Source organism: Varanus komodoensis, unplaced genomic scaffold (genome assembly GCF_004798865.1).
Source record: "Varanus komodoensis strain SLA01 unplaced genomic scaffold, ASM479886v1 scaffold38, whole genome shotgun sequence".
Taxonomy (NCBI): Eukaryota; Metazoa; Chordata; class Lepidosauria; order Squamata; family Varanidae; genus Varanus; species Varanus komodoensis.
The window spans coordinates 8885085-8913084 of record NW_025335909.1 but is presented as its reverse complement, the minus strand read 5'-3'; the positions used below and the strand labels follow the sequence as shown (position 1 = coordinate 8913084).

Genomic DNA, 28000 nt, shown 5'->3' with positions numbered 1-28000 from the left:
TCAGGAGGAGAGGGAGAAAGTTTCTCTCTGTACACACAAATCCTAATGAAATCACCTTAGCATGGAGGACGGAGGGATGGCTTGCCGCAGGATTTCTGCACATCCTGGTAATCCTAAACCTATTAGCACTGGAGCTCCCGAATGAACCCTACCACGAGGATTAAGACCAAAAGAGAAAAGGCGGCCGGGGGTCGGCTCACAGAGGGTCGACCTGTCCCTGAATGTCCTGAGCTGAGAAATGCTCAGCTCCCCTTCCGTACTCAGGTGGGCAGCAAGTACGAGGTGGAAAAGAGCCCCCCGAACAAACACGGGGAGCATCACGCCACGACTTCGCTTGATCGGCACAAAACCTGGGAGATGCATGACCACTGAACACGCTTCCCCTGTCCTGGGAACCATGCGCACGACGTCTTCCCTGTCCTGGGAATCACATGCACGGTGTTTTTCCTGTCCTGGGAACCATCTGCTGGGAGGCCGATGTGCGTCTTCATTTCAGCCCCAAAGAGCAGCTTTTCAGCTCAGGCCTCCCTGCTGCCCCTCGAGCCACTGGGCCTCCGGAGAAATGGGCACCTTGCAACGGGCACTCGTCCCGCGGCTGCAGCTCGGAGGGGGCGAGCCCCTGCCCCGGACGGCCTTTGCATGAGGCACGCCGGACACGCCCCGATGTCCTCGTGTGCGCAGCGTCCCAAACCTTCGGGCGATCCAGCGCGGCACCTGGTCACGGTGCACCCACCGCCGCCTCGTAACCCTCGCAGGGAGGCCCGGCCCAGAGGAGGGTCCGCGGCAGAGCGCCGAGCCTCACGGCCCCGTGCCGCACACGGAGGGCTCCCAGGCGGGGCCCGCGGGGTGACCTGTGACGCGTGCCACCGCGGATGCGGGTCAGGGGCGGGGGCCATCTTGGCCTGGAGGCCTCCTGCTCCCAAGGCTCCGCTCCGGTCTCTATAAAGCAGCTCCCCTTCAAACGATTTGCTCTCCCAGACCTACCGAGGCTTCGCAATTACAGCGGTGCGCATCAATATTAATGGAGGAATTAATTTTACTTAAGTGCTTCTTTCCACCTCAGAAAACATGATTATCGGAGAGAGGTTGCTGGGTGAAGAGCAGGAGGCCTCGCCGGTCCCTGCACCGCGCCGGCAGAGCAGAGCCGCCTGGGAGCGTGCGGGCGGGTGGGGAGGTGGGCGGAAGGGCCGAGCGGGCCGGGCTCGAAACCCCTGCCTGCGAAAAGAAGGGGGCAGGATGCCAGGCGAGCGCCCCCGTGGCCCTGCTGCTCTTCCTCTGAGCCAGGGCACCGTGCGGCCAGGCGTGCAGGGCTGCCGCCCGGCTGGGAAGGGGCACTGCCGGCAGGCATCGCCGTCTCCGCTCTCCCCGGGGTGAGGCACGATCCTCCAGGGGCGACAGAGCGGGCGGGCAGTGGGTTGAACTGTGCCTAGCAATAGTATGTGGCTCCTGCGGAAATGGAAATGCAATGCGACGAAAAAGATGGCTCCGAGGGCGTTTTTTGGAGGGGAGGTTACTATGTAGGATGGCTGATAATCTGCATGCTCCTGCAATCCATTTCAAGCATGGGGTGAAGTCGCAGCGCATCCAGGCAGGCACGCCGCAAGGACGAGCATTACCGACAGACAAGTTTGGCTCAGTGAGCGAAGTGCGAAATTTGGCCGCGCCCCCGATTCCCCACAACTCAGGCGCTGGGCAGTCTTTCCGCTCGAGGACCGGCTTGCCGCAATGGGCAATTAACGAGCAGAGCCCGTCGCCACGAGTCACCGGGAGGGAAACAAGGCAAGGCGCCTTTCTGAAAATGCGCTCGCCATGTATTGCTTGGGCTCTGCTTTTCAGGGCCTGCACTGGAAAGGGGTGGGTGAGCGGGAAGTGCAGAAAATCAGCCCTGTAAATAGAGCTGAACTCAGGGAGGTTCGGATGCATGAGGGGCAGGGGGTGGCCGAGCCGATCACGCCCTGCTCCCGAGCATCCATTTGTGACGGGCACGGGACCGGGGTCTGGGCTCGACTGCCGGCGAAGAGCTGGCCCGGCCGGTCAGGAGCGGGAGGTCGCAGCCCACGGCGCTGTTTACCACCTTCGCACTCCTGCCCTTGGATTGAAAACAGAACGATTTGCAACCCGTTCCCAGCGGGAGGAGATGTTTTTGCTGTGTTCCAGTGAGCCGGCTGCGATTCTCGCCCGCACACCTGACTCCTCGAAGGCCCTTCAGGGGAAATGCTGGGGAGAGAGGGCCGGCACACAGGCAACGTAACGCAATTAACACCCCCCACCCCAGCCGGGTCCATTCCCAGGGAAGAGCTGGAAACACTGCAGGTTCCAGGGAGCGTGCCAAGGATGCCGGTGGGACAGCCGGGATCAGCTCGCCGGCCACCCTCCCCGTGCCCACCTGGCTGGGCTCCTCCTGACTCGCGGCGGCTTCCGCGCCCAGCCGCCTGCCCTCCGCCTCCACGCAACCGCTGGGTGCTTGTGCTCTCTTTCAGCACGGCGGCTGACGTGCAGCCTTTCAAGGAGACGGCGGTGACAGGGAAGAGAGGAGTGGAAAGCAAGCCAGCCGGCAACCAGCTAACCGCAAGGTGGAAACTGCAATTAGACATAATGGAGGAAGCCGGCCAAAATACTCCTGATGCATCCCCCTCTTATTACAGGAGCATCCTCAGGAGGGAAGCTCGCTTGGAGTTCAATTAGCCTTTTAATAATTGGGTGAGCAAAAGCAAGCCGAGCGCCAGGAGCCGGGAGGTGTGGCTGCCAGAACAACAGAGCTGAGGAAGGAGGACGGTGAAGCAAACCCGGGGCAGGAAGAGGCATCCTCGGATCCGGAAGCGCGGCAGCCGCGGTGCCTGGAAGGCAGTCCGGGGAAGACAGAGGCAGGCTCTTGAAGCACAGGGGGGTGGCAGGAATGAGATCAGACTTTACAGAAATGACGCACAGCAGGGAGAAAATGGAGGGAGGAATGTCTCCTCTCTTTCCCATAAGATCGTGGGCAAGCAGGCCATAACCGTTCAAAACTGACCAGGCACAGTAGCTCTTCCTTTTACATATAATTAAGTCAGAGGCCTTTAAAATGGGGTCAGAACCACCATGCTCAGAGGAAGCATGTCTCTGCACGGCAGCTGCTGGGGGGAGGGATATTGCGCCATGTCCCACTGGCGGGCTTCCAAGATGGGGTGAAACAGACCTTTGATACAACCCAGTGGTGTTCCCGCCGTGTTTTTATGAATCCAGCTGGCGGGAAGTATCTGGAGACGCCGCGGGAGTTGTGCACGTGCAAGCCACTGGCTCTCTGCGGCACGATGCCCCTGCCGCTTGTGCAAACTGAAGGAAAGTGAGGGAGACAAGAAGATGAATGGAGGCACAGATCCTCCAGACCGTTGTGAAACCTGCCTGTCCGTGCTTAGGACTGGCGCAGCCCCGCAGAGATGCCGAGCCCTCGGAGCCTCGGGGGAGCACATGATTTCGTGCACTTGAAGAAGGACCCCCACCAGGAGGGAGGGAGGAGGAGTGGGGAAGGAGACGGTGGGTGCACGAAGCTGTCCAGGTCGCAAAAGCAAGGAAAGGAGGCCCGGGGTGAGGGAGGCCCGGCTAAGGCACCGGGAACACGATGAGCAAGCGCTGGCGGCCCTGGCGAGCCCTGAGGCGGCTCCGAAGGCGTCGCAGTCAAGGGCAGAGCCTGGCCCGGCTTCCAAGCATTTAGGAGAATCCCATACAGGATTTCTGCCACAGGGAAGCGCATTGTGAGGTCTGGGCGCACGAGGGATGGGCAGAAAGGGAAGCGCTCGATCTACAGGATTTACTCACCCAGGCTGACTTCGGAGTGGGAGGAAGGGAAAACGGGGCGCAGAACGAGAGGAGGAGCCAGCTCGGGAGTGCGTGGCGCAGGGACAGTTCCCAGCTGGTCGGCAGCCTGCACCCCCCACGCAACTAGAGGCCACACCAGCCCTTCTTTTCCCTCACCCACACGCAAGAGTGAGGGCGAGCACGTGTACCTGGGGCAGGTAGGCAGGAACGTACCTGGTTAAAGAGGCTCACTTTGTGATCCTTACTCTAAGATCACATTAGCCTTGTCCCCAGCTCAGCGTCTTTAGCGTCCGATTCACACCGCTCATGTCGGCGCTTAAGATTCATGTGAATATGCAACTCAAAACTGCACGTGCTCAGAGTACCGCTTTTGCAAAGCTCCCCACTCCCCCTCTGCAACACAGACTACGGAGGCGCTCACCAAGCGGCGAGAGGCTGGGGAAAAGCATCCTCTGAGATCTCGAAACTATAAGAACAAGGGCAGGCCTTCTCCTGCAGCGGCCGGAGCAGCTCCTCCGGGAAATCCACCACCGTCTCCTGGGCTTCCCCCTCGCCACACCTGGTATTCACAGCTACACTACCCCTGGCAATGGAGGCTTCACGAAGGTCTGCTGGACAGCAGAGCCGGGGAAGCCTCGCTGGAAGGAAGGAGCGGAAAGGGGCAACCTGTTTGCCTGCGAGCAGGTCGCCAGAAAGCCCAGGCAGCGCTCAGTCACTCGCCCGGCCCCGCCACCGGCAAGCAGCGCCCACCCCACACAGAGCGACCCGTTTGGTTTTTACGGCAGCCGATTACATAATGGAAAACGCCGGTTAACACGCCGCCAAATGCCGCAACGCACGAGCGAACGTTATGTGGCAGGCCGGCAGCTGCACCGAGGACGCGTGAAGCAGAAGCCCCTAATGCGGCAATTAGCCAAGAGCGGCCGATGCTTCGTCCTGCCTCCCGCATCCCCCGCCTTTTCGTAATTAGCAGCAGCGGCGAGATCCGGGCCCAGGCTGGGACCAAGCTGCTTGTCGCGGGGCTTGGGCGCTGCCCCGGGAAAGGGGAGCAAAGCCGGCTGCCAGGCCCGAGCGCCGGGTGGCCACGAGAGCAGCCGCCGCCTCGCGTGCCCCTCGGAGCAGCGTCACCCCGCAGCCGGGCCGGAAGCGCCTCACGGCGGAGGAACAGCCTCTGCAGCACGACAACCAGCAGGTCATTTGTGTCCAAGCATCCCTTGTCTGCTCTGCTCTGTTCTGCAGGAAAGGCCGAGGGGAGGAGCGAGCCCTCCGCAAGGTGCCGTGGAGGAACGGGGAGACCGCCCTGGCCCGAGCGGGGGGCGGCCCCCTGCCGCGGGGGGCGCCTCGGGCTCCTCTGGCTTTGGGGCCGGCTCCCGTGCGCCGGGGGACAGGCCGGGCCGCCCAGGGACGCCGCGGAGAGGGGGAGCTGCCGTTCCCCCGCCGTGGCTCCCCGACACTGTAATCTGCTCCACTCGGCTTAGCGCAGCGAAAAATAAACTCGCTTATGAAAAATCCAATCTGTTGGTTTTGGAAGGACGCGCTCGGCGGCGGCGGCGGCGCTCGTCTTGTCATTTGTCTCCAGAAAGCAAGTGTCAGCCCCAGCCACGAGCACGCGCCACCCCCGCCGCGCGCCCCCCGCCTCGCGGCACGGGGGCAGCCCAGACCACGGGCGGGGGGCGTTGCCTGCCCCAGCCCGGCAGCCCGCGGCCCTCCGGGCTTGGGAGGGCCAGAGGGCCCGCGGCCCGGGGGGAGCGCTGGCGCCTGCCCATGTGCGGGGGCAGCGGGATCGGAGGGACGCCGTCCAGCCGAGCGGCTCCATTTCCCAGAGCGGCCTGGATTATTCAAGGCCACGAGGGCTGGCATCCCTGGAAGCGTGTGAGTGGGGCTTCATTATTTCAGCTTCTAAAAGGCTCCCAGAGCTGAAATATCAGCCGGCGATTAACACGCCTCGTCGCAGGACACTCGGCCCGGAGCCGCTAATGCACCGGCTGCACCGAAAGCTGTCAGGCGCTCTTAGGGGAAAGAGTGCGGAGAAGCGAAAAGAGCACGGCTTTCCATCCGACCTCTGCCGACCTTTTGCGCTCTTTGACCTTTCCCGTGTCTTCATCCAAAATGTCACGGAGCACCTCGCCCTGTCGGATTAAATGTCATTAAAAGGTGCACCCTGCCCCGTTCCGTCTAGCCAGGTGGACTCGGAGGGCGGCAAAGGGGAAGACGGGGGGGGGGGGCCTCTCACACGCACGGTTTAACCCTGCAGGCACTGAGGACAGAGAGGGCCAGCACAGCGGCCACGGAGGGTGCACCTGGAAAAGCAAGGTGCTAGACCTCATGGACTGAGGAAAGTGCCTCGGGCGGCACTCAGCCGGGCTGCTCTGCTCTCACTGCTCCGCTCTCACGGGTTGCGCTGCACTCGCCGGCACGACCGCGCCACTGCCAGCACGTAGCGCGAGCGGAAAGGCCGCTTCCGGATCGGGACACCTCAGCCCAGCTCCCTCCACTCCTCTGCCTCGTTGCACAAGCGAGCGCTTCGCTTCCACTTGTACCAGATTATTTTTAGACGTGCAAAAGCCCCGCTGTGCAAGCAGTTGCTCCCGCAAGCACACACGCTCGGCGGGATGCTATCCATTATTTAAACGCTCAAGTTGCCCTCGAAGGTTCGTGGAGATCGTTCTGAAAAAGCGCGCGTGCTGGAATTACGGCGTGAACTGCAAGCACGGCCAGGCAACAAGCACTCCGAGCCTCTGTGCTCGCGAACGCACGCCGTCAGGGGCGAAACTGCAGCGGGGCGCGCGAGGGAAGGTCCTGCCCAACCCACCCGGGCTCTCCAGGTCGCCCCCGGCCCCGTCGGTGCCACCAGGGGCTTCTGTCAATCATGCGGCACTTCTTGGACAGACGCGTCCCACGGGTGGCCGCCCAAGACCCCCGTGGATCCGGGTTTCTCTAGCCCAGCCTTCTTCACTTCCTCTGGATGTGCTGGACTACAACCCCCAGCATCCCCCCGCCGGTCTTGCAGGGGATGGAGTCTGACACATCTGGAGCGCCGGTTGGGGAAGGCTCCTCGAGGTGCTCCCAAGCCAGGAACGATTGGCCTGCAGCTGCTGCCATCCCAAGATACTCTGCCTCGGACCACGGGACGTCTCTCGGCATTCGCTCTCCGGCTTTGCTTTTGCAGGCGGCTTCCGCTAGCAGGCCGCGCGCCCCGTGGCAGCAGGCCGCGCGAGCCAAGGCGAGCCCTTCTGGCCGGGGATGCACGAACCAGCGCAGCGCACGCCCAGCGAAGTTCTCCGAGCTCCCTATGGAAGCGCCTTCTCGTCAAGCCCACGTCAGATTGCAAGGTCGGGCGTTCCCAACGAAAGGAGTGCGTCTTCTTCCAAAGGTACACCTCTGCTGTTCAACGCTCGGCAACGTACACACACTGTGCCCTGGGATTAAAGCGCATTTCTGGGCATTTCTAAAACACAGGCATGCGTTCCATGCGCTCCTTTCAAAAGTACTCGCACCATCAAATGCTTTCCTTCTGCTCTGTGAATCACCCGGCAACCCTGAAAACGGACAAACGTCCAAGGCCAACGGTGCTTGCGCTGGCAGTGGTCTAGAAGGCGAGAACCAGGCACACCCTCATCAAAAACAAGATTTTTTAACTTCCGTGCCCGCCAGGTGTTTCGCTTCCAGCTCCCGCTGCCCCTCGCCTCGGCGACGCTGGCTGCCGTTACGGAGAGCCAGAGAGCCCAACTTCTGGAAGGCCACCTCTCCCGGCGTGCCACAAGCGCCCTGTGCTGAGCCGCGGCAGTATTTCATTTGCTGCGAAGCGGCTGCTGACAGACGGGCGTCCACCCCTGGACCGGGGCTTCCTCGTCCGCAGCCGTTGCCCTTGCTGGATGCGCAGGAGCACCGGGAGCGAGAGGTTTCTCCCCCCACCCGTTCGGGGGCATTATCCGTGCTTAGCCGAGTGTAAACGTTTAAGTGGAATCGACTGTGTACTCAGGCGATTTCAAACACAAGTAATCTTCATCGGCACGACAGGAAGTGAAATATTCTACCACCGGCCACAGTAAATTACGCACGCCGGCCGCGGCACATAAAGCATTTCTGTGGCTGGCCGGCACACTCACTCACCCATGCTGTCTACCTCCCGCGATAAATCACGGCGGAAATGGCCGCTGGTCAGTGAGCCCGGGAGCCACATCTACAGCTGCGGGAGATCCTCCATGACCTCCACGTTAATTTATGGCCCAGAGCAGAGCGCTCAGCTCTCTTGATGGGCCCTCGGGAGAGGCGTAAATCAGGGCCCAGGTAGAGTCTTCAGGATGTCCGAAAGGTTGAACCACGGAAAGCATAGAAGCGACCAGCTTCGGAGGGCGAGTGCAGGCCCCCCCGTGCTGCACAGGTGAAAGGGAGGCACGGGGGCACACGCAGGGCGTCCGGCTGCTCCCACGCAGCCCAGACCTCCAGCGCCTCCGCAGGCTCATGCTCCTAGCAGCCCGAGGGAAATTGTCCACCTGCCCATCCTGCATGGGCTCAGGTGAGAGGAAGCAGGCTATACCCCAGCCAGAGCACCTGCCCGTCCGGCCCAGCACGGTCTGCTCTAGGGAGATGGGAGACGAGAGCTGGAGGGCGACACCCGCAAAAGGCCTCCTCGCACAGGACTTCAATCAATCGATGCAACTCACGGCCCCACCTCGCAGGCATAGCGATAATTATAAATTATGCGGCCGCCATTGCAGGTGCAACAGCTGAAATGATATTAAACGATTACTAATGTACACAGAGCAGGGTCCAAGCCAAATAACGTCATCCATAAAGATGGCGACTTTTTTTAAAAGCAGCAATAAAGCACGAGGCCCTTTCAGATGTGTTCAACTACAGCTCCCAGCATCCCCTGCCAGCATGGCCTTTGGCAGGGGCTGATGAGGGCAGCGGTCCCACGTGCCTGGAAGGCCCCAGGCTGAGGGAGGGACGCCTAAAGCCAGGAGAGGCTGCGCGTTAACGCTGCAGCACATTAGTGCGACGAAAGCGCAGCCTTCTCTGCCTGGGGTCCCGAACCCCAACCCTGGTCAGGGGCGGGCCGCTTGTGGCCGGGGGGGGGGCACTGCCGGGGGGGCGCCCACTCATCTGAGATGCCACCCATTAGAAACCAGCTCGCTTTCATTCCAGAGGAAGGGTGCACAAAGGCAGGGCCGGGCCAGCCTTGGCCAGGAACGGGCCTGGGAGTGGGCCGCCCCACAGAGGGGGCCCCTCTCACACGGGCTCGGCAAGTGCCCAGAGAGGGCATGGAGGCAGTGCCTCCAGCGCTCAGCCGGCTCCTGACTGCGGGCTGAGGCAGCTGAAGAGCAGGCGCCAGCCCCATTCGTGGGGGGCGGACCTGCCAGCCGCTTCCGCGGTGGCTATGGGGCGCCAGGGAGCAATCCGTGGGGAGGTCGGGTGCTGGTCCTGCTCCTACTTGTGGGTTTTGCGGCGACAGGGGGGTGTGGGAAGGGCCTTTGGGTCCGGGTCCCAAGGAACCCCAAGATGCCAGGATCAGCCGCGAAGGTTCCTTCCAGTCTGGACAGTGCAGTTGGGTGGCCTGCGGCTCTGGAGCCAATGTTGTTCCCCGAGGGCAGGGCCTCCGCATATCAGAGGGCAAGGCATCCTGCTCGGCCGGGCAGCCTTCCTGCTCATGCTAGGCTGAGCGGGGCGCTGGGCCCCTGCCCAAAAGGCACCACTGAGCACAGAATACTTAATTGTGCCTTTAAGGGGGCAAATGAAAGAGAAAAGTGAGAAGTTGGCTTGCTGAGAGGCTTAGACAGGGCAGCCTGCCAGGCAGGAGGTCGCTGTGCCCGCAGCCTTCCATGATAAATATGTACTCAGCCACTAAATACCAGTGGCAGGAGGGGAGAGTGAAAGGAGGTGAACGCCGGCATTTGCTGTGATGCTTCATCACCACGATCCTTCCCGACCCGCCTGAGGCGTGGTGGGTACACAAGTGTGAGCCTTCCCTGGGGAGGAGAAATTACCATGTATGAGCAGAGTAGATCCGAGGAACAACATTCTTGTTTAAACCCATTAAAAACCAGAGATGGGTGCCTGTGACCGTGCTAACCTTCTCTCTGCACCTCACGACGCATTAGATGAATATCTAAAGCAATTCCTTCTGTTTGATAGGATCAGAAAAGTGACAGAGAGGGATCTTTGTACGGCTGAAAATCCAGAGGAGAAACACACAGCTAATCCCAATTGTGGTGGGGTGGAGCGGAGAGAGCGCTTTCCCTAGGAGAGGAGGCGGAAGGGGGATAAAATAAGTACAATTCCTCCAACTTTCCCCAATCATTGGGCTGGATTTGGGGAGATGTTATTCCTAGTGACAGACAAGGGCAATTATCTACTATCCGCCAGGAGTTTTAGCCTAATTTCATTACTGCTCTGCAATTCTTCCTCGGTCGCTAGTCTATCAATGTCTCCCAGAAAGGATTAGCCTGCACTTTCTTCATCTTCAAATGAATTTTAGCTGTCACTCCCTTGATGAATTGAACAGCGAGGGCTGCTAACCTAGGCGGGGACGCGCGCCTGTGTGGCTGCTGGGGGGACCCAGGCAAAACCGGATTAAAATGCACCGACGCGGCACGAGGGCGGAGAGGCGGGGAGGCAGCCGGGTCTCCCAGTGGCCCCGCGGGCACCCTTGCCAGGGCCGGATGACGCTCCCCGGGGGCAGCGCGGACCACGCTCAGATCCACGCCCCTGCTTGGCCGTGCAGCCCTCCAGCAGCCACGCACGCAGGCGCCCGAGCACAGCTCAGCCGTCCTCGCAGGGCAGCTGTGAAGACGGGGAGACGGTCCAGGCGAGGCCCACACAGGGCGGCCTGCTGTGCCCCCCCGGCTGTGCAGCGCCCCCCCCCCCCCGGTGCTTGCAAGACGGCACTCTCAAGGCCGGGAGACGGCCCTCGTCTTTGCGTTTCTGCTGTAAATGCGTACTCGTCCTTTGAGATGTTGCGCCGCTGGAAGGGTTCTTTATCCTGCCATTTTAAACTTTTATGCTGTGCCATATCGTGCTGCTGCTGTATGGTTTTCACCGGGGTGAACGGCCCGGAGAGCTTCAGCGCTGGGGCAGTGCAGAAAGGCTAAACGTATCACGAATAAAAATGCACGCATTGTAAGAAGAGAACACAGATGCAGGAGCGTCTGGTTAAGGCCTATTCCGAGAGCAGCGGTCCATCAAGAGTTGTTAGCCATGATGGCCAGGAGTGGATCCCGCATGCGAAGTGACACGCCAGTTAGTGAAGAAAGCTGACTGCGCGAAAACGGAGGCATTCAAGCCGCGGCGCTGGAGGAGTTTTCTAAAGACCCTGGACAGGCAAAGAGTGGGTCCTGCGTCAATTCGGGACACAGAAACGGCAAAAAATGAGGATGCGCTTTGGGCACATCCCGAGGAGAAGGCAGCCATGCTGGGGAAGTGGGAGGCAGGAGAGGAAGGCCTCGTCTGAGCGGGATCACCTCCCAAAGGGAAGCGCAACCACGAATCCCCAGAGCTCGGCAAGGCATCTTGGAGGGCGTTCCTTCCGGGGGCAACGCAAGTCAAAGGCAACGCGACAGCACATCATCACAGCACCCCCCCGCCCCTCGGCGCGCTCCCGCTGCTTTTTTGCCAGCTTGTGCGATCGTGGTTCTCGTCCCAGTCACCGGCGAGGAGGGGTGACCCGCCCCTTTCCCATGCACCGTGGCCCCCATTCCAGACGGAGCTGAATTTACTACCCCCGCACCCCACCCGTCACAGCTCAGGAGATGCTGCAGGTACCACGGGGGCTCTCAGGGACAGCCGCACCTGAACGCCGCATCCAAGCTCCCGATGTGACTCCCCTGCCCCCAAATTATTTATATGGTGGGTGTCACATTTCTCAGAGACAATGAAAAATGTTTTGACACGAACGCGCGCAACACAGAATGTAAAGTCAGCATGTAGACACAGATAATCGGAACGGTAACTTGAGCGTCGTTTGCGAGAGCCGATCGAGAGGAGCGTTCGGAAGCCCGGGAAGGAGCTGGTCCTCGAGAGACGCCGGGCCCCAGACCGCTCGCAAGGCTCCATCGTGCCGTATCGGGTGGCCTCGGCATGCAAGCGTCAGCATTCACGCTGCAGTGCGGGAAACCCGACCCCAATATCCACTTTCAAAATCCAGCTGACCTGACCAGCAAAGACATTTAAGCTCCATTTGATACTATCCACCTGAAGACGGCAATTTGTCTTGCTTTCATTATTTGTTAACTCCTCCTTGTCTACTTGGCAGCCCCTCGGAAGCCACGCCGGCACAGCCCCCCCCCCCGGTCCGTCTCCGAAACGCCACCTTTCCCGCAACTGGCCCAACCCCACCCCACCCCAGACCGGCTCGCAGTGAGCTCTGCACTGCTTTAGGGAACTCAATAGCAAATTCTTTTTAAAGGAATTATTTAAAGAAATTTCTTCATATTCATAATTCATATTTTATTTCAAGACATCTGCTGCTGATTACATTACATTTAACTAAAATTAGATGAAGCTCGGAATGTAATTAAACCCCTGCCAAAATTCCTGGCCCACCAATACCAGCCGAGCACAGCGGGGGACGTTCGGAGCCTAATATGTAATTAGGAGCTATTTTCTAGCTGTTTTTAAAGTCTGAAAATTAGCTGCCTTTATTAATCACACAGACAAATATAAAGCCAAGCCAACGCTTGCTGAAATTTCTAAAAAGGGTTTTTTTTTTAATTATACACCACAGCGCACCGAGACTCATTTTGAATGTTGATTTGTTGTGCACTGACATTTTGACAACTAGTTCTCAATTTGTCTGTCGCAGTTAAGCAACAACAAAGCCGACAGTAATACTTAACTTTCAAAACCTTCACCGTGCCACGAGGGGATGGGGGGAATTCACGCCTGGAATCCATCAGCGGGTAACGGGCTGCCACCCCGTTTCATTTCTCCGGCTCCGTGGGGCAAGTGGAGGGGGCGTCCCATTAAATCACAGGGGCGGGAGACTTATGGGCCCGCGGGAAGCCTTGACCCACAAACCCCCAATGCCGCGCCACCCGTCCCCGTCCCCGCAAGATGGAGGGGCTGCCCGGTGGGGACTAAAATGGCCCCCACGGGGCAGAGGCGGCAGCTCGCCGTGCCTCCGGTGAGAGCGCTCCGCGAACGGCATCGGGCGGATTCAGCGGAGGGGGCGTCCGCCGACGGCCGGCCCCGCGCTGGCTCGATCGGACCGCTGCGTGCCAGTGCTGCAGAGAAACGGCACGACCCCCCGTGCGCTTCAGCACACAAAAGCCTGCGGTTCCCAGGATGCCCGGCTAGGGCACGCTGGGATTGCACGCCCTTTTCGTGCCCACGCGTGCCGGGACGGTGCCCTCCGAGGGCCACACACGCAGCCCTCCGCAGAATCACCCACGCTTGCGCCTTCCGGGCGCGGCGGCCTCCCATTCCCAGCCTGCCCCAGACAGACCGACCGTGACCGCCTGGCCCCTCCCGTTCCTGCCGGCTTCACCGCACAGCCCCAGAGTCGTCTGCCTTACCGGAGAGGCCAGGGAGCAGGCCCTGCAGCCGCAGGATCCAGGTGCCCGGCAGAGCAGGGGCCTCTGCGCTCGCGTGGTCCGGCAGAGCCGCCTCCGAGCACGCCCTGCGGCTCTGCCCTTCCTGCCCCAGCAGCCCGGGGGCATCGGGCTTTCTCCTCCCGCACAGGGCACCGCGGCGAGGATGGCCCTGGCGCCGACCCTCCGGCCCTGGCAGGCGCTTCCGTTCAGACACGCCCCGCTCCTTGGTCTGGGAAGAGCTTGCGCAGGAGGTGGTCCCTCTGCAGAACCCACAGCCTCCTCCTGCGGGGTCTTCGCACCGTCCCTGCGCCGGCGGACGCCTCTGGAGCCCAGCAGGTACACGAGGCTGTCGCGGCAGCCTTTGCTCCTGCTGTCGGCCAGGCCCGTCTCGCCCTGGTCCCACCGGGGCTGAGCAACCAAACAGCGAGATTTGTGGCTAAACCCCTCAGTTCCGCGGGGCCAGTAGCAAGTCCGGCTTAAACAGGAATGTGCCCCACGTCCCGAAGCGCTCATTTGGGGGCCCCCAAATCCAGTCTGAGCACAGCTTTCGCCGGCATCGCTTGCTCCCCCTTCCCCCTCAGTCCCTCCTGCCAGGGTGTGAATTGCCCCCAGAAGGGCCTCAGCTAGAGCGATACCCAACGCAAGCCCCGGCTGGCACACCTGCCCGGCGGCACCGGGGTGAAGCGAAGCAGGAAAGGGAGCGAGCCGCACGGCCCTCACAGGTGTACGCACTTAGAAGCCTTCATTAATCAAGCCAGGATACAGTTAAAGGAGCACTGCAGATGGAGGGGGGGGGTCTCCCGAGATTCCCAAGGGACACGGTCCGTTTAACTATGCAGGGCCCTGTAGGCTCTCCGGGAAACAGGGACGCTGCCCGGCCACATGGAAGCTCAGCCGGTGCAGGGCCGGCGGCTCCTTGCACGCTGCGTGTGCAAACAGACACGGCTGGCTGTTCGCCAGAGATTTCTGCCTGCAGGGTGCGGCCCTGTGCAAGGAGCACGCACGCCGAAGGGGGTCTCCAGGCCCCCGCCTTTTGGGAACAGGCGCCAACGGGCTGGCTCCTTCCTTCCGGGGAATTCTCCGGCTGGCTGGGGAGAAGCCCTCCAGCCCTTTCTCACCGGCAGAGCCCCTGCCAGAGACGGGCTGCTCGGCCTCGTCCGCCGCGCCCATCCAAGGGAGGCGTGCCACCCAGGCGCCCGCGGAGAGGCGCCCTCCCCCCACGGGTCTGGCGTTCCGCTGAGGGCCCACCCTACACGGAAAGCACGAGGCCGCTCCCCCCGCCCCCCAGGGACAGGGTCTGTGGCTGGCGCCCCGGCCTTCCTCGGCGGTCCTTTCAGACGGGGTGGGTACTGGGGTGTCCTTCATGGGCCCTTCCAACTCTGCTATTCTAGGATTCTGTAGTTTTACGACGGCTTTGACCCTTGGGCCAGAGCGCTTTTGCACGGCCTCCGTTTGGGGGCAAGATGGCACTCGCCCCCCACACCCAGGAGTTACCCTCCCATTAACATTTCCGACGGCTTGTGTCCTTTCCTCCACAGCGAGATGGGGGGTGAGTGTGCGTGCGCCCGTGTGAGGAGCACAAGCTTTCTTCCCCCACACCACCCCAAAACAGCTCCAAGAGGACACCTCGCCCCCCATCTCGCTGCCGCCGCAGCCTTTTATCTATGCGCTCTGACATTTTCTATCACTGACCCTTTTTCTCTTCTCTCTTATCTCAAATAATGTCACTGCCTCTTTAGAATCTATTCATCAGAGCAGAAAGAAGCTACTGCTGACATGGAGTATAAAAAAAGCCATCTGTGCCTCGCAGGGAGAAAGCAAGCTGGCTGCTTATCGCAACCCCCATCTCTCCCCCGCACCTGCCATTTCCATAGGAAAGCAGGAGACAGCATTTTATTTTATTTTATTTTTTTAAGCTTGCCGTCAAGGTTAACGGCACAAAAACGGCATCGCTGGCGCAGGTCATGAAGGACGCCGGGCTCGGGCTGCCTCTTCGTTCTGCACGGCAAGCAGGCCTTCCGGGGTTCGCGCCGTGTTTTGCCCAGCGTCTGAGGGAGACGTGGCACGGGGTGGGGAGCGGCGCAAAGCTCGTCCCCCCGAAGCAGGGGCCACGCGAAAGCAGGCCACGCGGCGAGGGGGGGGCGGCACTGTGCCCGCAGGCCGGCTGCCGGGTCTCGCTTGGGCCGTGCAGATTAAAATGCAGCTGCACAAAATACGACGCGCCCAAATGCCGAGAGCTCGCAAGAGCCGCACCCCCACAACGCAACCTGCAAAACGACAGGAACCTCCAAGCGGCTTGCAAGGGGGTAAAACCAAGGCCAAGCCCCGAGAGAGGCCAGCGGCACTGCAAAGACCTAGCAGGCACACTAACAAAATTAGAAGTGGGCCTGGAGAGAAAGCTGCCCAGGGAAGGGCAGGAAGCAACTCCATGCGCCCCTCTGGGGCCTGGGGGGGGGGGGGACGAACCGTTTTGGGGCGGGCGCTTTCCTCCCCCGCGCCGGCTGAGCTTCATGCCGCTCCGTGGGGAAACTGCTCTGGAGGAGTGACAGCAGGAGGCGGCTCGCTGGTCCTTCCAAGGGGTTCTTCCTGGCAGAACCGCGTGCACCCCTTAGCTGCCGGTGTCGGCGCAACGGGAGGTCCTGCAAGCGCGAGGCCCCCTGGGAAGAGCACGCCACGACCAGGGCGCCACCCCCGGGCAGGCCCTGCTGGCGGTCGGCGCGTGTGGCCCAGTGAGCGCCCCGCACCCATCGCAGGCTCAGCTGCGGGCACCTCGCTCCAGATGCGGACCCTACGGGGGGCGTGGGACCGTGCTCACACATAGATGCTCGGAAAGGCGCTGCGGAGCGAGTGGCCAGGCCCCGGGCGCAAGGCTGCCTCTGGCAAGCACAGCTGCTGCATCCTTCGCTCCCTCCCCCCCAGCAGTGTTCTTAACGCGTGCCCCTAGGGACGTGCAGAGTTCTGTGACTCAGGCAGGCGCATCCACCCCAGAGCCAGGACTGGCCGTGGCCGGAGGGCAGATCTTTCCTGCAGTGGCGCCCCCAGCGCTGGAGCATCGCCACACGCGTGCCTCCGCCGACAGGCGAAAACAACGCTGCTTGCCCAGTGGGTTAATCTTCCACACACAAAGGCCCTTCCAAGAGCGGCTCTCCAGATTTCATGACGACACCATTCCGTCGCTTGCGCTGTTTCCCACTGATGTTATCCTTGTGATGGTTTTCTTGGCAAGGCTCTACAAATGCCATAGCTTAAAATGAAAGGTCAGCTTATATGCCTTAAAATAAATTCCTCTAAACCAATGCATACTCACAGTTCCGATAGTTCACCTTCCTTTAAAACCCTTTTCAAGGATATTAACCTTGCTGTATTCATAATCCATACAAATAGGCCAGCAAAACCTGCTAGAGGCAATTCTAGCTTTCTCAAAGGTACCATGGATTTCAGTGGCACTTACTCTCCAGTAGGCAGGTATAAGAATGCAGCCTAGTGGCCGTTTTATGCATGTTTAGGCAGAAAAAAATGGGACAACTCATCCCGGAATGTCCCGTTCTGGCTGGCTGGAGCACAGAATAAGATGAAGGCCTTCTCTCTCTAAATCTGCATAGTGTCGCCCTCTTCGTGGCTTATCTATTTGTGCTTCTGTTTGCTGCATTTCCCCAAAATAACAGTCTTCACATTCTTCAGATGTTGCTTGACTCCATTACTTGATCGCCTGGAGAAGAATCCAGCTCACCCTAGACAACCCAGACTGCTGAGAAGCCTGGATTCGTGTGGGAAAGGAGATGCTCTGCGGCCGACTCCTGAAATGCAACACCTGCCCCGGCCTTTGAAGCACATCCTTGAGAGCAGCTCCTCCTGCGAGCACAGCGCTGGGTCCCTCAGGCCTGGCCTTTCCTATCGAGCAGTCGGACGCCAGAGCACGGGGCAGAAAAAGCGGGGAAGGCGGCGAGCCGGCCCCGCTTACGCCGATGCAAGAGCAGGGCGGCCCCCGCGGCCCCCCATGCGCCGGCCGACCGGCACTCTGCCTGCCCCTGCTCCCTCCTGAGCCGGCCGCACACGGCCAGAAAGGCGGCATCCGTCCAAGGCCGCTGCGCTGCAAATCAGCTCACGCTACTCCGCAGTCGGAGTCACCTTTGCATTTCCCAAGCTTCCCAAAATAGGTTGCAGCCTTTGTTCGCCTCGCGTTCCCGCACGCCTCTCCTCCACCCCCCCCCCGCCGCCCCACCATCCGCGCTGCTCCGGTCATTAAGAGGCACGGCAGAAGATCATCCGTCTTCTCTCCGCGAGGCTCGTAATGTGAAAAATGAAGCTTAAGAAAAATTAGCCAAATTACCAGCCCAATCCTTCAGCGGCAAGCGGCGGCTCCGTTAGGCACGTCTGCAAAGACCGGGCTCGAGCGCCAAGGCGCACGCGGGAACGCGGCACGCGGGGAAGAGCGGGGCAGGCACCTGTTCCAAGGGGAGCCGGCCGGGCAAGAGGCCAGGAGCGGGTCCGGAGGCTGCCCCCCACCCCGGCACACGCCCTGCCCCGCTCGCTCCCCAAGACCGGGGTGGGGGGCTGCCCTGAGCAGCACAGCAGCAGCGCGAGCGGAGCCAGGCCGCCTTCCCCTCTTGCAAGGCGCCCAAAGCGAGCGAGGGGGCTCTGCGCCTCCTCCACTCCCCCGCAGCGTCGCAACAGCCCTGTGGGGCAGGCAGGGCTGAGACTCAGTGACTGGCCCAAAGCCACGCAGGGAGCTTCGGTCCAGCAGGGCCTTGACCCCGGGTCTGCCGAGTCCTCCTGTCCCACAAAAGCCCCGAGGATACTGCCAAGTTTGACAGCAGCGCAGGGGCTGGACTGTTGGGTTTTACTGTGGTCTTATTTGTTAATTTCAACATTACCTGTTCTATGGTACATTTTAAAATTCTTTAACCCACCCAGAGAGCCTTCCTGGCTAAGAGGGTGGGATATAACCCCAGTAAACAGAATAAATTTCTGTGGATCCAAAATGCTAACCACTACGGCCTGCTGTCCCGCCTGCACTCTGTGGCTTATGCTGAACCGGCACAGACATTCAGAATACAGGCTGAGCTAAACAAGGACCCTTCTTCACAACTCTGGCAGTGGCAATAGGAAAAGACTCTGCACATGGGCAGGGGCAGTGTGCGGGGGGCAGTTCTAGAAGAATGCAGACAGGCCCAGAATGAGGGTTCCCAGGAATCTCAGGCCTCGCTTCTAGGAAGGCAAACACTCCAGTCCTGACAAAATACACCAGGAAGATGTCGCAGCAATTCCACCAAAGCCCGAGAGGTCGCCGAACTGTACGCCAGACAGCGGGGCCTCGCCTGGCGTTTCAGGAGCTCCCCTAAGGAGCAAGACAGGAACGAGACACAGGAACGGGGGAAAGATCCGAGCAGAAATTCTGAGAAGTGAAATAGACCACGCAAAGAGGCTTCGTTTGCAGAATCCAAGCAAGCTGCAGGATCCGGCCTTTTTCTGCCCTCGGCTCTCGTAATCCCCCCATCACTGCTATTAAACCATGTATTTGCGAGCCTAACGCTCTCACGCGCACGGGCAGCGCCGAAGAACCATCAGGCACAGAACGTTATGAGCACAGGAGCAACCCGGACGAGTCCGGCGGCTCTGGACATGCCAGACGGCAGAGCACGAGTCAGTCGCTGGCAGACCTGGGTGTCCCCGTGCCCTCCGGCCCTGGAAGCGCGCCCCCCGGAGGGCAACCAGCTGGGTGGGGCGACCCACGAGGGCAGCAGGCACGGGGCTGAGCTGCCACACGGAGCCCCGCAAGCGGCGATGGCGGAGGCAGCAAGACCGGGGGGGAGGCTGCCTTTCCAGGACGCACCTGAAAGGACCCCCACCCGGACCCGGCTTTGCATCGTCTCACTCTCGGCTCATTTTCTGAAAAAATGCAGATTTGCCTCTCCTGTGAGAGACACGAGGGGTATTTTTTAACAACGCGTCGGAGACTGCGGCGTCTTCATCGACCTTGGACTCTCCCCAGCCCAGCTCTGCTCACGGAGCGGAAACCGCGTGCGGAGAATCCGCACAATTACCTGCAATCTCGGAGCAGAGGAACAGGTATCCCTGGGGGGGGGGGCGGCCTGAGGGACCCCAGGGAAGCCCAGCAGCCGGAAAGACTCGTGTCCTGGGCCAGTGGCTCCCCGGGGCAGAGCAAGACCCCCCCCGCCACCCCCTTTAATCAGACATGCCGGGGATTGAACCCGGGCGCCTTGCCCCGCAAGGCAGGTGTTCTGCGGGTGAGCAGTGCCCCCCCGCCTCCCCCCCCGCACTCAGCCGGGAGCGGCACCTGTGCCACCGAAGGCGCGTGAAGCGCGGCGACTTGGCCAGGAGGCAGAATGACGCGCATCGTGATCACAGGGGAAGCAGCGGGGGAAATTAATTATCTGCTGCGGAAATGCCTTCGCGAGCGCACGCTCCGCTGGCGTGGGGAGGACCCCTGCACTGAGGGGGCTGGGGAGACCCACGGCGGGGGCAACGGTCCAAGGTGCAGTGCAGCGGCCCATCTCGGGGGGGGCCTGTTTGTGGACACGGGGGCCGGTCCTTTCGACTTATTACTGGGCAAAATGCTCTGTGCTCGGAAAAGGCTCCGAGAATCGTCGGCACGGGTTTCGGAGCCGCCAGGACAAGGGAAGCGGCACCCTGAGCAAGGGGGGTGGCGGAAGCCAAAGCCCCCCGCAGGCGCGACCGTCAAGCGCAGCGTGAGCGCCACCGCCCCGCGTGCCACCTGCCCCGTCACCTGCGGACAAAGCACAGGATGGAGACCGAGGGTCGGCTGAGGCCAAAGAGCTGCGGAAGGAACAGAAATGCCAGGCCCCCGAATCATTTTGGGGGGCTCCCAGGCAAGCAGCCCTACCCCACCAGAACCCCCTTGAGGACTGCCAGGGCAGGGCATGGGTTAACCCTGCTGGGGGACATCGTCTCAGTAGACGCGTCTATGGCCCAAACGGCAAAGCTCAGCAAGCGACTTTTAAGACGTAAAATACAACCGCCTAATAAAAGATACAATAAAGGACTCAAGTTTCAAAGGGGCCCCAATCAAGAAGCCTGCAGGAATAATCGAAACGATGGGAACGGCGCACAAAGCTTTGGTCCTCCTGCCGCTTCCCCTCCTCTTCCGCTGCAGGTTCCACACTCTGGCAAAGTTTGTATTGCAAGCTCCTTGGGGCAGAGACCACCCTATTTTGCCCAAGTCACTCTGTAAACCACACGGGGGGTGCTAAAGAAAAGCAAGCTCTTCTTCAAGGCGATGGCTGAGCGCAGGCACGGGGGACGGGGCGGATTTCGCCATCTCAGGGGAGCATCCCCGCAAGGGGGCGGGGGTGGGAGAGGGAAGGAGGCCGCCTCTCGCAGACAAGCGGGCCTCTGCTACCCCCTGGCGTACGGCAACGGAGCCAAGCCCCGGATGAACCTGCCAAAGCAGGGCTCAAAAGCTGCCAGTTCCAGGCCGATCATCTAATGCAGCGGCCGCCAACGGCCGACGGCCCGCCATGCCGGGGCGCCCCTCGTCTCCGACTGATGCCAGGTGCAGTGCCGCGCACGGATCAGGGATGCCTTCACGGACGGAAGGGCCCCTTGCGTGGCAGCAAGGAAGTGCAAGGTAACTACAGCTGACATCAGTAACTGAAGTCCGTTTATTGTTTTCCAGCCTATTCCAGAACCAGACCGTGTGCTGCTTCGATCTGTAGATAAATTCTGCTCCTTCCGCTCACCAAGCAACCCAAACCGCAGCAGATTAACTGGTGCATTACGCAGATTAAACGTGCGTGTCTGTGGCAAACAAAAAGAACTCCCTTTCCATGTGACGTGTGGGCTTTGCAAAATCTGCACCAAGAACGAAATACTCTGCATACTTCATGTAAAGATGCATTTAGTGTTTCCGACCGTTTGCAGGCTGGATCTTGGCTCGGCTCACTTCCTGGCCAGGCCCGAGCACGGGAGAACCATCCGTGGAGGGCAAGAGTGCCGGATTCTGGCCAGAACCCCATTCCCTGTCCCCAGGTGGCATTATTTTTAGCAACATACATTCCGGACATGTACTTGCTGTTGCCGTTAATTACAGAGAGACCTGCCCCACCAAGGAGGCTGCTTCCTCGAAAACATTTTTAGCATTTTGCTTGCCTGGAAGGATCGCCGGGAGCAAGGAAGACGTTAAGAGCACACAAGACTGAATCAGCGCAGGATGACAGAAAGCAGAAAAGCCGTGCGCAGCCTGGGACGGCTCCCTCCTCAGGACAGAACCCGGGGCCCGGCTGCCGCCACGGAGCACAGCGGGGTGGACATCCCAGCCTACGGGCTATGCTGGCTGGGGCCGCTGGAAGCTGCAGGCCCCGCATCCACAGGACACCCTAGAGGTAAACGGACTGTGAAGGGAGGGCAAGCAGCAAAGGGGGCGCGTGATCTGGAAGGGGCAACCAGCCGCTCAGCTTGGGAAAGTGTCTTCACTTGCTATCTTGGTTTCTGGACGCATCCTAGCGGCACGGGGGGAACTGTTAGGGAGCAGAGTCAGGTCAGGGTGGCTCCCGAGGCCCCGCTACTCCTGTGTTCTGCTTGGAAGACCCCCACACCCCACGCCCCCGGGTTCCCCCGAGCCCCACATCCACCTCCGAGCATCTAGTCCCGTCTTCAGCGCAAGGAAAAAGCTGCACCACTGGAGACAGCCTGCTCAAGCAACCGCGACCCATGAGAGCACCAAGAGCGCCCTCCACGCAGGGGGGGGGGGTGGCTCGGCCCCACTAAGCACCGCATGGGGGCCCCACGACCTGCATACACCCATCCCAAATTCCAGAGCTCCCACGACTGCGTGGAATCCTCTCCAGCAAAGGACCAAGGAGCTGGCCAAACCCACGAGGCCAAGGGCCGGATCTCCAAAGGGCGGGGAGTCTTCGTCACCACTGCTACATCCCACTGAAAACCTCCAGCGCTTCCGCCTTCAGAGAGGAGAGTGAATGTACGAGGATTCCCGGGGCCCCGATGTCTGTCTCCCAGCACTCAAACCCACAGCTGCTGAGGTCGCCGATGGCGGCTCCCACCACCGAAGGGGCCGTGTCTGCCGAGAGAGGAGGCACAAGAAGGCATCACGGACATAGCAAGCGCTCAGGGTACCCCCCCCTCGACACGCTCTGCCCACCCCGCAACCACTCCCTCGGCCACGCCACCGCCAGCCAAGGGCCCTTTGCCCTCGGGACACGACGACTGGAAACTCTTTCCCCCTCCCCAAATACCCACAGGCACGCGATCAAGGGACCAAGCGCAGAACAAGCAGAAAGAGCAGAGCGCAGGTGAGGCAGCACCTCTGGCGCACACAGAGCAGGCACATGCTGAACACGACGCACACGACCCCTGCGCAAAGGCACCTGCCGCCCAGCTCAGCCTTCCCCAGGAAACCCCCTCAGGCCTCAGCGGCGAACAGCGGGAGCTCGCACGGCGCGAGAGCGAGAAAGCGCGGACGAGCCCGCCCCCACGGCCCACCGACCTGGCCGCAGCAGCGTGATGGCGCAGCCGCCTCCCCCGGCGCCGGTCAGCTTGCTGTGCAGCCCGCGCTCGGCCGTGAGCTGGCAGACGCGGTCCAGCGAGGGGTGCCCGACCCCGATCACGCTGAGGTGGTGCTGGTTGATGTCAATAAGCTCCTGTGGGGAAGAAAGGGGCTTTTGGCGTTCGTCCGGAAGAGGGTTGCCATGGGGGCGGGGGCTCGGGGCCGGCGTGCGGCAGGCCGGGCTGCCAGTGTGCCAAGCCCAGAACTGCCCCTCGGGCTGGCGGCAGCTCTGTGAAGCCCCCGGGGGAGCGGGATTTTCCCAGTCCTCCTGCTCGGAGCCCTCACGACTGAGGATCCCGCGCTGAGCCTGCCTGTTTTCCTGCCTGTGGGATGTGGGAAACCCCACTGCACTTCCAGAAAAGCAGAAAGGGCAGCGCCCCAGCTGAGAAGCATGCCGAGAGCAGGCAAGGACAACAGGGGAGGGGAGCAATGGCCACTGGCCCCCCTCCCTTGGGAGAAATGGTAGCGAGACGATCCCAGCAGGGCGAGGGTCCGCTCGGCTCCTGCAAGGCCCACGCCCTCCTGGTCACTCTGCAGGCGAGATGGGACCACCCACCTCGAGGACCGGGTAGTGGTCCTGGGAGGGACCGTCTGCCATCGCTTCCAGGACGCTTCCACACTCCTGAGAAATGGCGTCAATCGAGGAGAGCACCGGCTCCATTATGGCAGGAAACTGGAGAAGGAAAATTGGGTTGGGGCGCACCAAAGGAAGAGAAAGCCCGCAGGCGTGCCGAGAGCCAGGTCCCCAGGGCTCAGTCTGGTACTCCACGCTGGGAGCCTTTCAAGATGGCTCCAGCAATGTCCAGGAGCGCTTGCCCTGGCTCTCCCAGAGGGAGTTTTGATTCCTGGAAACCGTAACTTATGCAAACATTGGGCCTTTTGGCTAAGACCGAGTGTACTATAGCTGTGAGATCCACTCTGCTAGTACCTCTGCTCATTTTTGTGATTTGAAATCCTGAGTATATACTTGCAATATTTCCCATAGGTTTGCAGTGCGATGTAACGAAAAAGCAGGTGCTTGGGCAAGTACCTAGTCAAGGACCGACCTGTATTATTTATTAAGGCACCGTCAGACTCCTCATTTGAAGACGTCCACGGTCCTGACCGATGAAAGACCCATTTTTGTGCCTTGTTGGATAAAGACAACAAGAGAGAAAGCAGTACCTTCAGTAGCTTGTCTTTCACTCCTGCAACAAGGACTTTGGTACTCCGTGGGATCTTTGTGTTAGTCAGTAAAATCCTTAAAGTGGGCACCCTTGAGAAAAAGACAGACGGAACGTTACCTCCTTCGCAAGGAGACCACGCAAATCGCAACGCCTTAACTATTTTACCAACCCGCTCGGATCGTAGTGGCTCCACCGCTTTTGATGAGTTCACACGGACGACCGTTACAAAAGCTTTCGATTTATTCAGGTGAACCCTTCGCAGCCCATGCGCTTCCCTTGACCAGGGCTGGAACACCGATCGAGAGCACGTCTGAGTGGAATTCGCCTGTGGCCACTTAACAGCCCGACAAAAGGGGCGTGTTTTGCCAACCAAAATGGCTTTGCTTTCTAACACCGTCAATGAGAACAGCCGGTATCCAGCGTTAGCCACTGACAGAGCAATCTCATGTCTGCACAGGATTTTAATCGAGTCTGATTATAGCTCATCAGCAGAAGGTACGGGGTGGGTGACTGCGGGACCCATTCCCACACGCTCTCTTCAGAGCACTGTAAATACTAAGCGAGCGATCCCTCTTTCGCAGTGCCGATTTGCGAATTGTCACCGCTGCTGCAGCCCCAGACAGGGGCCCAGGAATTAACATTGATCTGTTTCGTGTGGAATTTTTAAATCATAGCTGGTACAGAGAAAGTTCGAACACGGCCAGCGCCAACCAGCCAAGCTGAAGACTCTCACCCCCTTACCCCAGAAAAGCTGATTAGTTAGTTTCTTTTAAAGCTGGACCACCAATCTTTAGCAGAGCACACATGGCGTTTATACGTCCAAATTGTAAGGGAACCCTGAAGAAGACAACCACCTCAACCAAAAATGGCACCTTATTTTTAGAAAAAAAAATCCAAATTCATTTAAATGTATCATTTTTTGTCAGCAATAGGAAAGCAGGACATTCGTTAACAAAACCCATCATCTACATCCCGACAGGTCGCCGAAGAGTTCCAGGCCCCCTGGATCTCAGCTACAACTGTTTGGTGGCGCACAGAAGTGTGCTCACTTCCCTGAGATCATGATCCTGAGCACGGAGCACAGCAGGTCTCTGTGTGCCTGCCTAGGCGCAAGTTTCACCGAGTTCAACGGAACCGCTTCTCAGGCATGTGGGCACCAGACTGCGGCCCAAATTAGCCACTTTGCAGGGACTGTCATGGGCAGGGCTGGGCAGACGCCACTGGTCACAACCACCCACTGCCACAGGCAGGATGCGACTTCCCCTCCAGCCTGCCACCCCCAGCTGTGGAGATCTCCAACCGGCTCAGCCTCCAGCCGATGCCTGTCAACCATCCAAAGGAAAAGTCCAATGGAGGAGCAGTTTATAATCTCACCCATCACCTAGAAAACAAGCCACATAGCTATGCAGTATAAATATTAATGCCCCAGTAAACTTTACTTTTTCAACGGCGTGATTTTTCCCGACTGGTACCGCAACGCTCCACCTAAAAAGGAAGGGAAAATACAAGAAAAAGGAGAATTGCCACGACGCGAGCCACTTTATCAGATGTTCTGCCTCGCTGTGCCAACAAAAGGAACTCAAAAAATACAAACAGTTCTTTGTTCTAAGCCAAGAGTGGGAAAAAGTTCCAAGTGATGCCCAGAAAAGCACCGGGTGTCATGCCTGCAAAAAATACTTTGTGGACCGGCCTGCCAGTCAGCCCAATTCTGAACTTGCCGAGCACTTCCCGCGGTGGCAGGGGTACCCACAAAAGATGACAGGCAGCGGAAAGGAGCACATACCCCAGGTGCTCACTGCATTGTCCACGCCAGACGCGTTCCCGTGGATCACCTGCTCCCCTTGGAAGGCCCAGCTGTTGATTCGGCTCATCTCGTCTTCAGTCCAACTGAAACACACCACACCACATGACCGTGGGCAGCCTCTCTCCCCCTGGCCACAATATTATCAGCGGCAAGGCTGCTGACCATCGCCCGGGTCACAGGCCAAATTCAGGGAATTTACAGGGAAGCTCTCAAGGGACTTGTTCCAAAGTCAAATTACAAGGAACTGGGACTCAGAATACCAGCAATACTATAAACATCCACAGGTAGATAAATGTTCTGCCAGGAGCTAAGACTTAGAAAAGGCGTTCAGCCTTTTAGAGCAAGGAAAAACCTGCAGAAAAGCTGGAGGACACCAAACCACCAGCAGAGAAGGCAAAGGAGGCGCAGCCACCCAGGTGCTTCAAGTGGGCAAGGAGAAAACAAGAGTGGCCGAATACCAGGACCTTGCAGCTGCGGAGCCCCCCCAGCACCCACCCACACGCCCCCAGGCCTATCTTGGCAGCCCGCTGCGCGCCACGCCTCCCTCTCCATCCTTCTGGGGCTCCTACCGTGCTTGAGACTGGCCGTCTCTCAAGGGGCAGCGAATGACCCCACATGCAGACAGCAATGCCCCAGCCAAGCAGACAGAATAGGCAGCGCTGGAACCCAGCCCGGCCCCCGTGGGCAGCTCCGACCACACCGAGATGCCCACGCTCGGCAGGACCCTGGAAGATACAACAGGACAAGAGTTCACTTCAAAACTGCAGCCGCCTCGGAGGAGCCGAGCCCAGACGTTTCAAATTCCGCACTCCAGAGAGCCATGCCTGAACACCCAGCTCAGAACTGGCTCACAGGATGCGGTAGAGAGAACCCGATGAGTCTGAGGCGCCAAGAGCGACGCCACCAAAGGAAAGCCGGCTTTTCTCAGGGCGTGGAGAGGCAGCGTCGTCCACAGATCCGCGGCCCCACCACAGAGGGGGAAAGGACGGCCAGCAGCAGGCGCAGCCATTACCTGTCTTTGGATGCGATGGCGAGGTACAAGTAGAGGAACGCGACGGCCGCAGTGCTGTGGGCGGCTGCGCTCTCGGTCGTGCCCACAAACTCTTTCAGCTTCGCCACCTGCTCTGGGCTGGGCTGCTGAGAATCCGCCGGGTCTGCTGTCGAAAGAGTGAACGGCAAGGAAGAGAACGTCAGTCTCCGCTCGGGACGCGTGGCAGCACCCCACTGCGTGACAGTCCTTCCTGCAAGTTAACCGAAACTTCCACAGTGTAACTTGCTTTATACAGGTCAAGACCTCAACTTCAAACGATCCCACAGGGAGGCAGCGCCATCCAGGCCTTCCACCACGCTGGCCCGCAGGACGCCAAGAGGCCGCCCCTCTCGCCTGCCCCCGACCACAGCTCCCGGTGGGCCGAACGCAGGACTCACCGGGAAACGCCACCAACAGCGGCCGCAGCTCGGACGTTTGCCAGCACAGCCTGGCCCCGATATTGGGCAGCTGCAGCAGGACCTTCCCGTCATTTCGGAGGGTCATGCGGAGGAAGGTCCGCAGGTTCAGAGCCACCGCCAAGGCGACCTACGTGCAGGGATCACAGGCACAGGCGTCCACACGCAAGCGCTACAAACCCCGCCTGCGACTGAATTCGAGGGCAACAGCCGCGCGCAGCAGAACGACCATGCCCGACGGGCATCGCGCCTTCCCACCCTCGTCGCCCAAGCGGCCCACGGGGCTTCGCTCCTCTACGTTTCGCCGCAGAGCAGCCACCCGGCCGGGCAGGTCAGGCTGAGAGTGCCCCGCTGCCTCAAGCGCCCGGGAGCCCCGTGGCCATGGGACGGGCAGCGGTTCTGTCCCCGGACAGGCACCTCGGCTCGGGGCGCCGCGCAGGCCGTGTGCCACGCTCGCCCGCCGGCCGAGGGGCTTACCTTGCCGTGCACCACCGCGTGCTCGCCGTGCAGGATGACCTTCCCCGGAGCAGACACTGCCCAGGCCTCGCTCCACATTCCGCCGGCCTCTCCCTGCGGGCGCAAAGCGGCCGTGCGCGCGCTGAAGCTGCCTGCACACCTGTACGCGCGCCCCGCCTCCGCCCCGCACACCTGCACGCGCGCCCCGCCTCCGCTCCGCTCCGGGCCCGGCAGACCACGCGCCGGGCCACCCAGG

The 28000-nt window shown here is 60.4% G+C and overlaps 1 protein-coding gene across 2 annotated transcripts in view; it reads right to left on the bottom strand.

Annotated features, from left to right (window-relative positions):
- Nucleotides 1-20953: 20953 nt before the first annotated feature.
- Nucleotides 20954-28000, bottom strand: part of MVK (mevalonate kinase) — a 10410-nt gene continuing 3363 nt past the window's right edge. The window contains exons 2-11 of one of the 2 annotated variants that reach the window (XM_044440449.1): nucleotides 27766-27858; nucleotides 27271-27418; nucleotides 26855-26999; nucleotides 26412-26567; nucleotides 25822-25925; nucleotides 25478-25523; nucleotides 24037-24127; nucleotides 23429-23545; nucleotides 22813-22966; nucleotides 20954-22386 (exon numbers count right to left, since the gene is read on the bottom strand). In XM_044440449.1, coding sequence (XP_044296384.1) covers nucleotides 22235-22386; nucleotides 22813-22966; nucleotides 23429-23545; nucleotides 24037-24127; nucleotides 25478-25523; nucleotides 25822-25925; nucleotides 26412-26567; nucleotides 26855-26999; nucleotides 27271-27418; nucleotides 27766-27843 — 1191 coding nt within the window. In that variant the 5' untranslated portion in view covers nucleotides 27844-27858 and the 3' untranslated portion in view covers nucleotides 20954-22234. The remainder of the gene's footprint in view (nucleotides 22387-22812; nucleotides 22967-23428; nucleotides 23546-24036; nucleotides 24128-25477; nucleotides 25524-25821; nucleotides 25926-26411; nucleotides 26568-26854; nucleotides 27000-27270; nucleotides 27419-27765; nucleotides 27859-28000) is intronic. The other variant, XM_044440450.1, reaches the window with a different exon arrangement.